This window comes from Ambystoma mexicanum, chromosome 2q (assembly GCF_040938575.1).
Source record: "Ambystoma mexicanum isolate Mex_15411 chromosome 2q, UKY_AmexF1_1, whole genome shotgun sequence".
NCBI lineage: Eukaryota > Metazoa > Chordata > Amphibia > Caudata > Ambystomatidae > Ambystoma > Ambystoma mexicanum.
The window spans coordinates 1,320,116,078-1,320,132,713 of NC_090924.1; the positions used below are offsets into that span (position 1 = coordinate 1,320,116,078).

Consider the following 16,636-nt stretch of genomic DNA (forward strand, 5'->3'; position numbering starts at 1 on the left):
TAGTTTGAGCACACACTTCTAATAATAAGGTGCCAGAATTACTGGTGTTGCTTCTCTCTGCCATACCACTTGAATAGGTTTAATGTGTGGAGTATAGCAAATGTGGTGACGTCACGGCATACACACATCTGGTTATACACATGGTTGGTGCAGACAACATTGAAATTCAGATATCACCCGATTGTCTCCTACAGTTCTTACTATAATGGAGCACCAGTTGGGGGAACTTGCACTTAAGCAGAGCAACCTGGTGTTGGTCTAAATGCATTTTCTGGGTATGGCGAGTATGGCAATGGTGAAGCATGTGCAAAGGCTGGCTTTCTAAAATCGTCCAACCAAACCAATGTACTGCTAGAGTTGACAATGTTGGTATTTCCATTAACACATTTATGTTCTAAGGAAATATTGAAATCGCAAAATGCACCATAGATCAGAGAACTACACAATGCTACTTGGAAGAATATCCTAAAAAAAGCAACCGTGCTGTACACCCCTCATGTACTACTTTTGTCCAATCAATGCCTTCAAGCCACTCTATCCAAGAACAGAGCTGGCCATTACAGAAAGTGCCATTAAAGGATTGCAGAGCTCTTTGTGGGGTGAGGGGGGCACTTTATACTTCAAAAATTGTAGGGGTTATACTTCAGTGTCTAGAGACTTTGCAGCAGTTAGCTATGCACAGAACAAAGTGCTTCGACACCATACATCTTGCTCCTGGGATTAGAAAGATTGTGTGCCAATATTTGTTAGACTCATGTGATTTTGCCTCAAAGAAACCTTGAAGTGCTTGGAGGGGAAACAGAGGAAAATAGAACAATGAACTTTGAGCCAACACAAGTGGTGCTCTAGATGGTCAGAAGGTGGCCCTTTCTCATGGGACCACTGCTCTATTTAAGGCCAATGGCACAGGTCAGAATTGGTGGCTTGGAGAAAGTTGAAGCTTTAACCAGAAAATCTTCATCCATGGGGCCATTCTGCTATACCATTACAAAGGGTGGACACACAACATCAACAGATTTAGTTTTCAGTCATCACGGGCACCCAACAACCAGACATGAAATTCGATTCATTAGGAGCCTACAAAGGGCCATACTTTGTGGTTAAAGTGGCTGGGTTCTCCATTCTCCACCAGCCACAAAAGCAGCAGGTGCACCAAAAGGTCACCCAAACTGGTAATTACAATAAATAGGAATGCAAGAAGTACATCTGCAATTGGTGGTGATAATGGTATAAATAACTGAAGTTGAAAAACTTCAAACTGCAAGAGGGAACAAAATATATTGATAAGGGTGCTTTCAGACACTAATGAATGGTAGCCATAACGATAGGATCAGGGAGTCGAAGGCAGAACCAATGTGGTGTTCCTGCTCGAAGGATTCAAATAATGTTCCTGTTACAGTAGAACAAGTTACTCTTACCTGGTAACGTTCTTTCGATGGGATGGTCCGACGACATATTCCATATCTATGACAGTAATCACCACAGCTGTGCTGCTTTGGAAAATTTTCGGTGTCGGCGTCCTGCGTCGATGCGCTGTCCGAGGACCTCCTCCGACGGCCTATGTCACTGGATGTTATAAGTAGGACGCACGACGCCTGTAGCCTCAGTTGTTTTTTCCCAGAACGTGTGCCAACAGTCTTCTGCCAGTCTGACACACAAAGCCTTGCGGAAACGTAAGCTGCAATCGCATAAGAATTTCTGTAGCGGGGAAGGTAGGGAGGGAGCGATATGGAATATGTCGGACTATCCCATCGAAAGAAAGTTACCAGGTAAGAGTAACTTGTTCTTCGAGGGGATTGGGTCCTCCGACGTACTCCAGATCTATGACAGACTCCCAAAGCAGTACCAATGCAAGGAGGTGGGAAAAGAATTTAGAAAACAGAAATTTAGCATGCCCAATCAAGGTGCGGAGTAAAGGACCGCCTGGCCAAAGGCCAGATCCTGCCCCCGGATGGAATCAAGGGAATAGTGATGTACAAAAGTATGTACCGAAGCCCAGGTGGCTACATCACAGATGTTGAAAATAGGAACACACCTCTGCAGGGCAGTAGAGGCAGCCATACCCCTGGTAGAATGGGCCCGTAAGCCGACCGGCGAGTCCTTACCCGCCAAGCGGTAACACTCAGATAACCAAAATAATCCAGCGAGACAAAGTCCGTTTCGTCACAGCCTGTCCCAAATGCTTTCCAGCGGAACCAATAAAGAGCTGATTGTCCACTCTGACCCGGGACATGCGTGAAATATAAAAGCTTAACGCTCTCCTAGGATCAAGCCTATGGAGCCTCTCCTCTTCCTTACCAGGATGTGGAGGAGGATAAAATGACAGAAGAACAACCTTCTAACCTAAATGAAATTCAGACACCACCTTCGGAAGAAAAGTAGGACGAACTCTAAGGACAACCCTGTCCTTATGAAACACAATGAAGGGTGGCTTAACTGAAAGTGCCTGTAACTAACTCACTGTGCAAGCGGAAGTGACCGCAAATAAAAATACAGTTTTCAGAGTTAAGTCTCAAAGGGCATGAATGCAAAGGCTGAAACGGAGCACCCATCAGAAACTTGAGAACAAGGTTCAAATCCCAACCGGGCACCTGGAAAGGTGAAGGAGGGAACACATTAGTGAGACCTTTCAGAAACTGAGAAATTAAAGTAATTTTAAAATAGGAACACTTCAGACGAGCGCTTAAATATAGACAGCGCCTCCAGGTAACCTTTAAATGGTACCCACTTGAAGGCCCCTGTGGGCCAAAGAAAGCAAAAAAGACAGAACCATGGGAATTTCACATGCAAAAGGATCCACATTCGTAACCCTGCAAGACTTGCACACTGCGGGGAGACTCTCCGGAACAGTCCAAGCCGCTGCCACCCTTCTTTGCAGAGCCATATAGAATGCAGTACCGGGTCAGTTGGTGAACCAAAGTCGAGGATATCCGTAAGGTCATCCTGAACAAACTCCCCTGGGGGAGCAGACCATCCTAAGTACTCGGTGACCCGTGACATAAGACGGCGTTACGAAGAATCGTCATGAGTGCCAGGCTCAGGCCTACAAAACTCAACCTCCGGAGAGGTGACCAGCCCACTAGCATGTAGGGACTGCCTCAGGTCCTCAAACTGGCTATGGCCCAAGAGAATCTCGTCAGGCACCGTGTCAGGCACCATGCCATCATCAGAGCCCCCATCCACCTCTGAAATGAATTCAAGATGGCGGTAAGAAGGCACAGAACTTGAACCAGAGCCATGCTTGACCTTGGCCAGAGCCTTCCTGGGTGGTTCCCCCGAGCCACGGGTTACCCCCATCGACACAGCCCCGAAAGGCGTCGAGTGAATCGGCACCGAGAGAATCGGCGTTGACGGCAGACGCGGCGCCGACAGCATCGACACAGGCCTCGAAGGCTGAGCACCGAGCGTGTCCCTCGACATCCTGGGCGCCGAAGGAGTCGACTACTTCCTTGGAGGCTGAGCCTCAAAATTCCGTCGACGACCTCGGCGCCACAGGCGTCGATGTCTTCCTTGAAGACCTCACAGGTTCATGCGGTCTCGAGAGCGATGACCAGGACCTGGACCGGGCATGCCGAGAACGATTCCCCTTGTCCAAGCGGGACCTTTCCAGCAAATCGTGACGACCACCCGAGCCCAAAGGCGTGCGAGCGGCGTCTCTCGGCTGATCACGACCGACCCCACTTGGAGGCGAGGACGGACCAGTGCCCTGCGATTCGAGAATCGCCAACATTTTCTTCCCGAAGGAAGCCCATTCCTCTGGTGTCGCATGCTTGGTGGGGTAAGCGACCCGCCGACGGGCGGAGTCCTCGGATGAGGACGGGGAAGGCAACCGATGACGGCGCTTCCGGGATTGCCTCGAAGAGGCAGAGGAGTGGCGAGACGGACTCCGGGACCGAGACCCACTGGACTTCTGATGACGGAGAGTCGCCCCTCGAGTCGTCCGTCGAAAGCCCCGCAGACCTCGACTTCCGGGGCTTGGACACCTTACCTACTGATAACTTCTTCTTGCGCTCCAGCAAGGCTTTCGACGTGAGTAACTGGCAGTCGACAGTCATCCGTGTCATGGGTCTCCACGAGGCACCAGAGGCAGGCGTTGTGCGAGTCCGTGACCAACATCTTGGACCCACAGTCCCCGCACTTCTTAAAGCCTGGACGTGGTGTGGAAGACAAGGTAGACATCTTCACGAAGAATAACTTCACAAACAAACAGTTTCAAAGAACCGAGATGAACAACAAACTCCAAACAGTCGAGGCGTACCGAGATTCACGAAGCAAACACGTTCGCGGAAAAAACGGAACTGAGGCTACGGGCATCGTGCGTCCTACTTATAACATCCAGTGACGTTGGCCGTCGGAGGAGGTCCTCGAGGACGGTGCATCGACGTAGAAAATTTTACTGTTAGATATGGAATACGTCGGAGGACCCAATACCCTTGAAACAAGTATTTGGGAAATGCAGTCATGAGATTCTGAAAAATGCATGCTTCATATTTTATGCAAACATCACAATTGGACCTTGTGAGAATGAGGCCTTAAAGATCTACATGTGTATAACTGGATATTGAAACAGAGTATCACACTTACAGCAACATTGTAACAGCGCTTTATCATTTAAGATCTAATAACGAATAAGTAATGTAGACACCTAATTAAACACAGGAAATGCACAGAAACAAACATTTTCAACATGATTAAGTATGGCAAAGTTAAAATGTGGTGGCAAGCTCGGAAAGTTGGCATAGGATCATAGAAGCAATTGGTGACCACCCCATTATATAAAACTTTCATATTTGAAAGCATGTGAAAGGAGCCAGATTGATGGCAATGGAAAACTGATCTATGGTGGAATGACGAGTCTTCATGCCGATACAATCCTTCACCTTTTGGCTGAGGAAGAGCATTAAATGGGCATCACAGCACCAACCACCACCAAAACCTGACATTGTAGATGCAACAGGATGGGATTTATCATATTTCTATAGAGGTTCCAGATTGATAGAGAAATACTAACTACATATGTTCCAAATTGCATTACTCTACTGGAGAGAACTCTAGCTGAAAGTCAACAGTGTAGCAATTAAAATTCTAGATATTTATTCCTGCTTCCAAATTAGTTTGAAGTCAATTTCATACAAATATTTAGCCCTGGTAACCATTTGTTTGATAGCACTGGGGTGGTCCACACATCAAGCATTGCATCTTAAATTAAATTATTAAATATTAAGACCACTCCATCAGGGCCTACTGTCCCAATGGTTGCAAACTGCCATTAACAATCCTTTGAAAGGCAGGCCTTGAAGGACAGTCCATTCTGAATGCCCAAATTCCCTTTAAGGGAAAGGCCTGTTCGGTTTACCTGGACTGTGCATCTTCTGTTCATGTAGTCTGCCACCAAAATGTTTCCACAGCAAAAGCCTTTTAGGTGGGATGGGGAAGGGGGAAGATTAATCCAATTCTATGGGGTAAATGCTTAAGAAATACAAGAATAAGACAAAGATCAGGCACTTGCCTGTGAAGATCTAATATCCTGGCCACTACCGGTCTTTCATTGTACTCACTATTCTGCCTTGTGTAGCTTCTCCCAGGAGCCCTCCAAAAGTGATTACAGGAGACATACAGGCACAGTACAGGAAAAGTATGGAGGCCAGGCACTGCAGGCTTAATGCATCCTTGAAGTCACTCAAGAAAAAAGGTGCTTTCCTTTTGATGTCAAGGATCAAACCACCAAAAAGCCTAAATAGGTGAGATGAAACTTGTCAAATTGTACACTCTAGGAGGCCACATTCCATAAACAAACAAGGTATTTGCCATACTTCCACTGACTAATATTGTATCATTCAGTTTTACATTTTTTAAATCATAATTTACAAAAATCATGCATGTCTACTTTGTTACCCGCCTAAAAAACTAAACATTAGAGAAATTAACTTTTCAAAGCTACTTTATAAAAACAGTCAGAACTGCATACCCTTGTGGGACTCATTTTTTCAATCTTTCCATCTCACAACAGCTACGTGTGGAACTGCTGCCAAGTAGAGGTAGGACAAGATATGGCTTCTTAAAACGCTGTCAAATAAAAAATGCAAAATGTGTTCCTCGCATGCACATTCATACCATCGCCTTTAATATGCACTGTGTTAATATTTCAGTTCCACCATTGCAGTGCTCGAGTTCGGATCAGGAAGGTCCACGACAATGCAAGACTAAGCACTGGGAGTACCAGAGTAACAACTAAATTACATTTTCTTTGGGGCAGTCTCTCCCATTGACATGTGGGAAAAGGTTTTAAAAAACAAAACATTTCAGAGTGAATTTTTAAACAGCATGCACAGCAGGCTTGGTACATCTTCGATATTGCCTGCCTGGAGCATTGCTATCATAGGGGACTAAATGTGCTAATGAAAGTTATACCATGAAATAACTAAGGTTTGTGCAACATCAAAACCGAAGAGACGTGTTCTTCCACACATTTGTCATGCATGCTCTGCACTAGACCAGCATTCTTTTGATTTAACAGCATTTAAAGAAGCACTTTGCAATCTCCCCATCTAGTAGTAACTGTTCCACCAGCTGTGAATGTGAGATGGACTTAAGAGTAATCCATTTGCATTACAGTTACACAAGCAGTGAACTTTAGACATTACACATTACTTCAAAATGAAAAACAATAGTTAAATTCCTAAAACAGTTTTTAAATGTACAGGTTAAAACAGCAGTACAAGTGAAATATTTGGGGGTTCAGCAAAATCACTATCGCCCACAGAATTTTTTGAATCAATGAATTTTCTAGACCATCAGTTTTAGTGCCATTTCTACTGAAGCTACTAACTTGAGAAAAAAGGTCATTTGAGATGTGGGTACAGCTTATGAATTCAAACTATTCACAAAAAAAAAAAAACAGTACATTGCCACTACTCTCCCAAAAACAGTGCTCTTAGATGCCAAAGCCTGTCATATGGTGTTTTCCATTTTGTATTTTCTAGGTTACAGGGGAAAGCCGTTCCATGGAGGAGGAGACAAGGACGAGAATATTGATGGATAAACGTACATTGGGTTTGCTTTGCCAACCTGCCTTGCAAGACTAAGGTTTTGTTTTCCTTCTAACCAAGCACTCACTGGCTAGGTTGAAAAACAATTGATTAGATTCTGGCTCATTGGTGTCCTTTTGGAGAAAACTAGTGGAGCGAAAACTTTGTATGGCTAATGGTAGATGGTAAACATGGGTGAGAGCGCATGCAACGTAGTAATGTGGTATAATTGCTTACATTTGCATGTTTCTGAAAATTAAACATTGAATGTGGGCCTTCGTTTGCTCTGCTGTCCAAATAAGGACTAGGGTCTCAGTTGTCTGCGGCTTGACAGAACACAGTTTAGCTGTACTTTATTTGAAGCAGGTGATTTTTTGTGATTAATGCAGATTACAGCGTATGAAGTTAATTTGGGCATTTGGAGCTGCAGATAGACAAAAATGATAGGCACTTACAGCGCTTTGGGAGCTATTTTACAAAAGAAACAGGCAGCACAGGTCCTTCCCATGAGAAGGTTATACACTGCTTATGCTGGTAGCCTACCCACATGTAGTCTATACAAAAGCTGGATGCAGAGATTTCACTTTCTTATTCTGAAAATCAGAAACCAATATTAAAAAAGGAAATATTTCTGGTACTTAGATTAATAGGGTAACTAGAAAATGACTACTGTTGCTTTAGTAGTTGGTGCTGCATTCTTCACACCAGTAAAGCATATGGGCCAGAGGTTTGTCAAGCTATTGTATGCGGAAAGTATTTGAGGAATAAGCCCTCCCAACTATAATCGTACACAGAGACGGGTCTAGATACGATTTTGAAGCAAGAGTAATGACCCTTTTTTTTAAGTGGCGAGTAAAATGATATTTTTAAGTAGTAAAGAGTAAAAAGGCCATTCCCAGTGGTGTTTGAGGCAATTGAACTATCTATAAAACATCTGTTTATAAGCCATATTTCTTTTCAACGATTAATGCAGGCACATTAAGATATGCAGGTTGACTTACTACTGCCTGATCTGAACAGGAATTTTAGCATTCCAGCCTGTGGCACTGCTCCGTTACCTCTGAACCTATCCATGGAGTTGTGCAGATGGAAGAAGGGGTCAGGCTCATGTGTCAGCCGTTTCCTTTTTGTTGGGACAATTCTTACTCCCCATTTTGTGGTGAAGCGTTTACTGTCCAAGGAATGAAAGCAGCTAGTAAACTGCTCATCTGTAAGGCCGCATTCAAAAATCTCGGCAGAATGCAGAGACATTTTGTCAACCACTGCATTCCATTTACAAGACAATATTCTCATGGACGGCTTTTTTATCCTGTTGGAGGGATGGGTTTAAATCTAACAAGCAGCACAAACGAATTAAAGCTCTCTATGAAGGATAAGGAACCCAATAAAAGATAGAATAGTGTTAAAAGAAATGTATTTAAAATTCAGGCTATTTACCACTACAAGATATTTTGTATTCCTCTGATGAATGTGTAGTTCAAAGAAAAACTGAACACATTAATACAAACTAAGCAAAGCAGCATTAAAATAAGGTTTATCACACCAAAGGGAGGTTGCTCAAGTTCCACTTAATCATGCCCTCGTACTATAGTTTCTACTAAATTCTCTTTGGTGGAAGGAGACAGAAGGAATGGTGGAAATGCTGCTGTGAAGCTGGATGTATGGTGTCCATTTCAAAAGTGCTGCTGTTTTAAACCTGCTGTGTGAAGAGAGTCATACCTGGAAGTAGCACTGCTAGCAAACACCTAGCATTAGGTCTACTGACCCAATGTAAAGAATGAGCAAATCAAACAAATCAGATGGCATGTCTGCGGATCTCAGAAACCCCTTCCGAAAATGTTTTAATAAAAATAAGTGCATGCTTCAAGTAATTAAAAAGTCCTGGTTGAGAAACCCACCTTCCACTCCTCTGCAACTCAGGCCCTGCATGATGGGCCTCCTCTTCTTTGATGAAATCCCCAGTTGGGGGTGAGCCATTTGGAAATGTGGGTATTTTTCTCTTTTCCTATACAAAAGAAAAATTGAACCCTTTAATATCCACAAAAACATGGCACCCTTTTACATTGTCACAGATTCTGAAAAAGATAACTGACAGGAAAATGACTCTACATATTCAAATTCAAGCGAAGCAACCAGGTGTGCATGCAACATTGCTCAAACGTTTCAAAAGCAAAATGCATGCAATGATTACTGATCTGACACAGTAGTGTTTGATTGCCCAGACTGTTTTAGGATTGTAATTTATCTGCAAGCTAGGAATTGGGAGCATTCCAAGCTACACAAGCTGTACTAATATTTATGGTGCGGCTATGCAAATATTTGGTAGTATGACCAGATGCGGTGTGAAACTCTTCCCCTGGCACACAGCAACACCCTCTGATAAATTCCTGCACACAGCACACACTGTCACGGTATATCTAGACGGCTTCTGAAAATGGGAGTCAAATCTTATCACATTAAAAGTAATCTAGATCACACACAAACGTTACGTCACTTCTGTGTAAGGCTGCACCATACAACATGGTTCTCTTTCAAAAGATACTCACTTCAGAGTCCCATTTAGAAAACCAGACTATTGCAAAGGCAGGTGATGTCCCATTTTAAACCAATTTCTCCTTTTTTTATAACAACTTAAATGAAGAAAATCTTTTACTCCGCAGTCCCTATGTCCAATCCTGGTCCTCGCTGGAGAACTAGTTCCAAGTAAGGCAGACACTTACTCAACAATTAATCATCCAAAAAAATCAGGACTATTCATATAGGTGTCTGATTGCCTCCGGAGTTTGAAGGAAACTGATGTGATTTACTGATGAACCCTTGCAAAGATAAAATACCTTGAGTATCCCGTTTCAAAGCATAATCCACTGTACCAAATGACAACTCAGTGCCCCTCCAAGTCAAAGAAAAAGATTCTCAAAATCACAATATTCTACCACACACACTGACAAGTTCTATAGGAACCCTATGATGGTCAAAAAACAAACTCAGGAAGCAACCCATGCATGAGTGAATTACAGCCCTAGAATAGAAAAAAAACACCTACAACAAATAGTAAATTCCTAGATCATGTAACAAAACAACTGCTTTTCAAAATGCACTGCAAAAACACCTACGCCTTTTCACTGATGTCTTCTTTAACAAGCACAACTACATATTTTGACTTAAAATAAAGTCCACTTCAGGCCGCTTAATTGCTTATGGTAATAGACCTCGAAAATGTGCACTCAACACTGGCGAGTGATTAAATGTTGCGAGTACTAAATTGTGTGCTGTGCGCGCCTCTGGAGAAATAAAGGGGCTTGGGGGGTATGAGGGGTCAGAACGAGTGACCGGCTAATAACCTGACATTTTTACCCTTGGTAAAGAGTCATTTTGGTATGCAAGAATATTAAGAGAGCATGCTCTCCCTGAAAGAAAGCTGTAGAATCAGAATAAAGAAATAGTACACATATGATCCAAAGAAAAACAAGCTATGTATTGTAAAAAATAAATGGGTTATAAGTACTAACACATATATAGACACGGTTAGGTAGGAATTGGTGCAGTCACACTGGGCGAGACTACACAAGACTTTTCTGCTTGGTATTAGGTAACCCACCTTTTGGTATAGGTCTGTACTACACAAGTTAGTAGTGTGACTGAACAGCCAAGCCCATCTCAAAAGAGGTAAATGTGAGCTGTACAGATGAACAGTCAATACAAGTAGCCACGTAACACTTAGAAATTTATTTATACATACAGCGGTTTTAGTTAAGCATTCTTTAAAGCAAACTTTGGAATCCCTTTATAAAGTCAATTAAGTTGGTGAATATTTTTTGGGCATGTGAATACATTTCTCCTACACCCTGAAGTGACTTAAATGCAATGCTATCCTTGTTATTGATCTTAAACGCCAATATACATTAGACTGTTTCAGGAAGGGTTATGGAAATAGAAAGGTTAGAACATACTTTCTTATAATGTGAAGAGTTTGAATCCTCTGAAATCTAGCTAAGCCTTTCCCAGAAGTAAAGTGTTCAACAAATTATAACCTATGAGGGGACAAGCAATGTCAAAGTCAAAAGATTTAGAAGGGTGCCTTTAAGGAGCCAGGACAGCCAAAGTCAAAGTCAATTGGACCAAGTCAATAGTTCTGATACCTTCCCTAGCCTATTGCATGAGTTCTCACAGTCAGAAAAGGGACACAAGTGGTCAAGGTGCCAGATGTAGGCAGGGTGATAAAGGGTTCAGTTGCAGAAAAAGTCCAGTGGAAGTCTTCAAAACAACTACAGTTAGTTAGGGTCCAGGGACTTCAAAGAACACCCCCTAGGAGGATACGAGCAGTGCATGGATGAACTGGATGAGAGGACTCCCAACCATGAGACACCCCAAAGCTACACAGGAATCACAAAAGGCTTAAGGTGAGTAATACCCCAGCCAACATGTACCTAAGCACAGAAGAAGAGTTTGCAGGAGGACATCTTAAGGATCTGCAGCCAAAAGCCTGGTCGATTCATTTCATGTTGTGAAGACTACACTGGAAGGTAATTTGCAGCAGGAATCAACAGGGAAGACTCCAGACAAGGGTTTCCTTCATGGCTGGATGCAGTTCTGTGGTTTTGTCACCCTTTTCAGCAGCCAGATGAAGAATCGCCAGTCGTATTCTCGTCTCTCTCGGTCCTGCATTCTGTGGAGGGGACTTCGGGGATTCAAATAGTGTCACTGGAGAGCAAGGAGGCGGCCACTAAAATTTGACTTCGGAAGACCATGCACTGCACAATGGCTAGAGGTCCCAGAGTATTGCAACCCAGCAAGGCCGCAGAACGTCGTGGAATAGCTCAAAATGTTGGTCTTGAGACTAGTGGATTTCACCCTCCTCTTGGTAGGAGTCGGCACGTTCAGGACCCTAAGGTCAATTGGAAGGAAGGGTAACAGTAGGCTCCGGTTACACAGCAGGCTCTCTGGCTGTTGGAAATCGATAAGGCCGTCATTTTTACATCTTCCTCTTCGGTTTCAGATCCAGAGGTCAACTTGCCAGCAGCTTCTAGGTACAGAGTATTTAACAGGAACTACAGCACAACTCCAGCATTCTCTCCCTGTATTTTACAGCATGCGGCGGTCTAGTTGTCCTCCAAGGACAGCCAGCCCCCTCTCTTCCCCCATCACTGGGAGCTGGTTCCTTTCAGGCAAGGAAAAAGACAAAAAGCTGCAGAGTTTTGGACTCCTCCCTCGCTTCTTGCAGTCTCAGACATTCTGGAGCCTGGGCGGGGAATCCAAAGGATTCTCAAAGACAAAACTTCCACCGAATACATTCCCAGCCTAGAATGGCAGGGGAAGAGCTCAGAAATAGCAAGCACAAAAGAAATGGCAAAGAAAGGAGCCCACCATTTTAGCCAAAATGCCCTTCTGTGCATTGAGGCTGTATTAATAATCATAGGTAAAACCACTGCAACCAGCCATTCAGGTAAATTACAATTGTAACAAAAATGTTACCAGTTAAGTGAGAAAGGGAATACATTGTATCCCCCAGCACTCCACATAAAGTGGGGTGTGCTGGCACACTTCTACAAAATGTAAAGGGGGTGAAAATCCCTTGTTACTACTTGGGAACAGTAGTTCACACAAGTCCAGGAAAGAGAAACAGGTGAGCCCAAAGGGGCAACCCAGCCTAAGCCCAAACGTTATTGGAAACTAACTCCAACCATGCACTATGGAGAGACATAAAAAGGTCACCCATAAAAAAAATTTAAAAAGTAGGTGAGGTGAAAAAGATTCCCACTGACCTAGGGACAAGGTAAACATTACGTAGTACAAAAGGTTGTGGTTGACAGGTCAGGAAGAGTTATCATAAATATGAACATCTTAACCAACAATACAGGACAGTCCAGTGGTAACTGCAAAGATACCCCTGTCCTATAAAGAAAGAATGCAATTAAACCTTTTGGACCCATTTGGTGCAGCAATGTTTGGGTACCCAAGTGCAGAGGGCTCATTACCAACGTCATGCCACATGGGGAAAAGTCATCATTGGAGACAGTCGCAATGTAACCCAGGAACAATTACCATCAATCAAGGTCCACTTCAAAGGGACAAATATAAGATACAGCCAAGGCAAAAAAGGTGTCCAATAGATACCAAATGATGGTAAGAGACCACAACAAGGTAAGACTAGATCAAGTACAATGCCATTTTAAAATTATATCCAAGACACCCAGGCCCGGCAGTGCCTCACCTTTATACACAGCCACAAATGGTCAAAGGTCTAAAAAAAGAACTGTCATAGGGGCATCAATGCAATGCAGCGAGAGCATGCAATATTTGCACTGGTGACATAGAAAGGTGAGCCGTTTTCTCAGCGGTGTATCCTGTTCAAGTAAACATCACCCACCGATGGAGACCTTGGGTTATAGTAACCCCAGCTGCTAAGCGGCTGCATTTTGGAACATCGTGCCATGCAAACAGCCTCCAGCTAAACCAATCCCGGGATATGACATCTGGAATGCCTATCGCAAGGCTAGACTATTGCACACACTGCACTGAAGAACGTGACTTTCTGCATCCATTACCTTAACGCCACAATCAACTGGTAACTCTCGTTATAAATAGCTCTCTAGTTGCTACCAGCATCAATGGATGATTCTCTAAGCACCAAAACATCACCTCAATTGGAAGGGTTACAGTTCCAGACAATTATCTCAGCATTGGGGCATGTAGAGTTCAGTATAATTTCACAAGAGGCAATGTACATTGAACTAAGGCAATAAGGGAGGAATAAAACCTTAGTGATGTGTTCAAGAAACAGAGAGCTGAACCAACCTAGAAAATGCAGAGGCCTATGCTGCTTAACTTCAGATAGTACCAGGTACTAAGAGAATGCCTTAAGAACTACCGTTATCAAATCAATTTGGCAGGCAAAAGGGATGCCCCCATCTTTGCATGAAATCTGATCACTGCAACCATGTAAGAGGATCTAAAGCCAACGCCTCAAACAAACTGGAACAGACAAAATGGATAGAATTTATTTCTTGGGAGGAGAGAGTTCCAACATGTAAATCACTGAAAAAAGATGGAAAATGTAATTTCAGTCACTGACAGATTCCAAAGTACAATGAAAATATTACATGGCAGTGAGCAGTTTCCTGCTCTGTCAAGAGTAGAAAAAAGGTACTGGGATAGCTTCTCTTTAGTAGAGGCGTCAGGGAGGAGGCAAATCGCCTCGGATTAAAACAAGCAAAGTCCCATTGCAAATAAACTCCAGAATATTGTCTGTTTTTTGGCTAATATTAAAAATGGAAATAAAAAAAACAATTATAAATAAGAATTTGGGCGTCTACACTGGCATCTTGTGTAAGGGATAAGTTAAACTATCTGGGAGGAATGCCTTGCTGTAGAAATAAAATTATAGTGGCTATATAAACTTCAACATGGCTTACCGGAATTAGTATTTCATGGAATTAATGTTTTCTTTAAAATAAAAATGATGATTTTACTCAGAACCAATCAAGTTTCACACCAAAAGTTGCACCCACGAATTAAATAATGCAAAAGAAAATCTGATTAAAATCTGAGTAGCCAATCATAATGTAGTACATTCAATCCTGAAACCTTGCTATGAAAACCTTAATCTTGCCAGCAAACCTTAGAATGCAGCCTAAAGCCCCGAAACGGAGGAAAGATGGTGTGTGCTAAAATGATGAACTACAAGTTGGGGATTGGCGGTCAATCGATCCTAAAATGCACTCCCTCCAACCATCAGGCAGGCTCACAACTTGAAGTCATCTTTTCCTTTCCATCATCTTGATCTAGGGTGAAGAGACTACCATGGCAGAATACATAGACTTCCACAACGGTCAAATAAACGATCACAACAAGTGGTCATGCACACTCGATCCATTTCTCGCACAGCTTCTCAGGAATGAAATCCTAGTTGAATGCTTGCATAAGTGTATGTTAATCCTGTGGGCCTAACTACCACTGAACAGCTATGATGAGATGAAGTCAATGCAGTACACCTGTATTGGCTGCTTGAAGATTATGAACACAAAATTGTCATCAGTGCGATTCAGGTGGTGCCCTGTGGCACTCTCCCCTTGTCAACATGTTGGGAAGAAGGTGGGTGAGGCGCGCACTCCCGGTCCTGGTCAATTGAACCTGTTGTAAAAAATAAGTAGCTGGGTCAAATCCCAAAATGGACAAAAATTCACAGGGTTAGATCCCTTCTGCTGCAAATCAGGTACTTAGTAATAACAGGGTTAGATCCCTTGCTGCAAATCAGGTACTCAGTAATAACAGGGTTAGTTCCCTCGGCTGCATTTCTGTGGTCTGTAGTTGTTCTCCTCCTAGCGCTTTCTTATCTCAAATAATCATCAGGGAGGCTGTTGAGCAGGTGTGTCTAATTAGACTCAAAGGATTCTGGTAGCTGTAGTGAAAACGTTTTTTTCTGTTCAGGTGACCAGCAACCGACACCCCTCCAAAGCACAAGTCCTTCCCAAATTTGGGGGAGGGGAGAGAACCATCTTTATGATTCTCCAAAGTGGGGCACAGTCACCCTGTGGCGCTAGAATTTAGAATTAAGAACTCGGATTGCAAATTATATGGTTCGAGTCATTACATCCCCAGAAAAACATTGAAGGAACCAACAATATTTTTTTTTCTCCACGTGCCTGAGCAATCTCAATATATTCTAGCACTGGTAAAATTATATAAATAAACTCCAGTCCTAGAATATGTGGACAAGAACAAGTTACTCTTAACCTGGTAACGTTCTTTCGATGGGATGGTCCGACGACGTATTCCATATCTATGACAGTAATCACCACAGCTGTGCTGCTTTGGAAAATCTTCTACGTCTTGCGTCAATAAGCCGCTCTCGAGGACCTCCTCCGACGGCCGACGTCACTGGATGTTATAAGTAGGACGCACGACGCCCGTAGCCTCATTTGTAGTTTTTTACCAGAACGTGTGCCACCAGTCTTCTGCCAGTCTGACACACAAAGCCTTGCGGAAACGTAAGCTGCAATCGCATAAGAAATTCTGTAGTGGGGAAGGTAGGGAGGGAGCGATATGGAATACGTCTTCGGACCATCCCATCGAAAGAACATTACCAGGTAAGGGTAACGTGTTCTCCGAGGGGATTGGGTCCTCTGACGTATTCCATATCTATGACAGATAACCAAAGCAGTACCAATGCAAGGAGGTGGGAAAACAATTTAGAAAACAGAAATTTAGCATGCCCAATCAAATTGCGGAGTAAAGGAACACCTTGCCAAAGGCCAGATCCTGCCCTCGGATGGAATAGAGGGAATAGGGACGTACAAATGTATGTACCGAAGCCCAGGTGGCTGCATCACAGATGTTGCGAATAGGAACACCCCTCTGCAGAGCAGTAGAGACAGCCATACCCTTGGTAGAATGGGCCCGTAAGCCGACCGGTGGGTCCTTACCCGCCAAGCGGTAACACAGATAGCCAAAATAATCCAGCGAGACAAAGTCTGTTTCGTCACAGCCTGTCCCAAACGCTTTCCAGCGTAACCAATAAAGAGCCGATCATCCACTCTAACCCGGGACATGCGTGAAATATAAAAGCTTAAAGCTCTCCTAGGATCAAGCCTATGGAGCCTCTCCTCTTC

General features: G+C 43.4%; 1 protein-coding gene across 5 annotated transcripts in view; it reads right to left on the reverse strand.

Annotated features, from left to right (window-relative positions):
* Positions 1 to 16,636, reverse strand: part of SLC4A7 (solute carrier family 4 member 7) — a 1,353,206-nt gene that overhangs the window by 801,311 nt on the left and 535,259 nt on the right. For all 5 annotated transcript variants that reach the window (XM_069648779.1, XM_069648778.1, XM_069648775.1 and 2 more), the window contains 2 exons: positions 8,927 to 9,033; positions 5,559 to 5,733 (listed from right to left, as the gene is read on the reverse strand). In XM_069648779.1, coding sequence (XP_069504880.1) covers positions 5,559 to 5,733; positions 8,927 to 9,033 — 282 coding nt within the window. The remainder of the gene's footprint in view (positions 1 to 5,558; positions 5,734 to 8,926; positions 9,034 to 16,636) is intronic.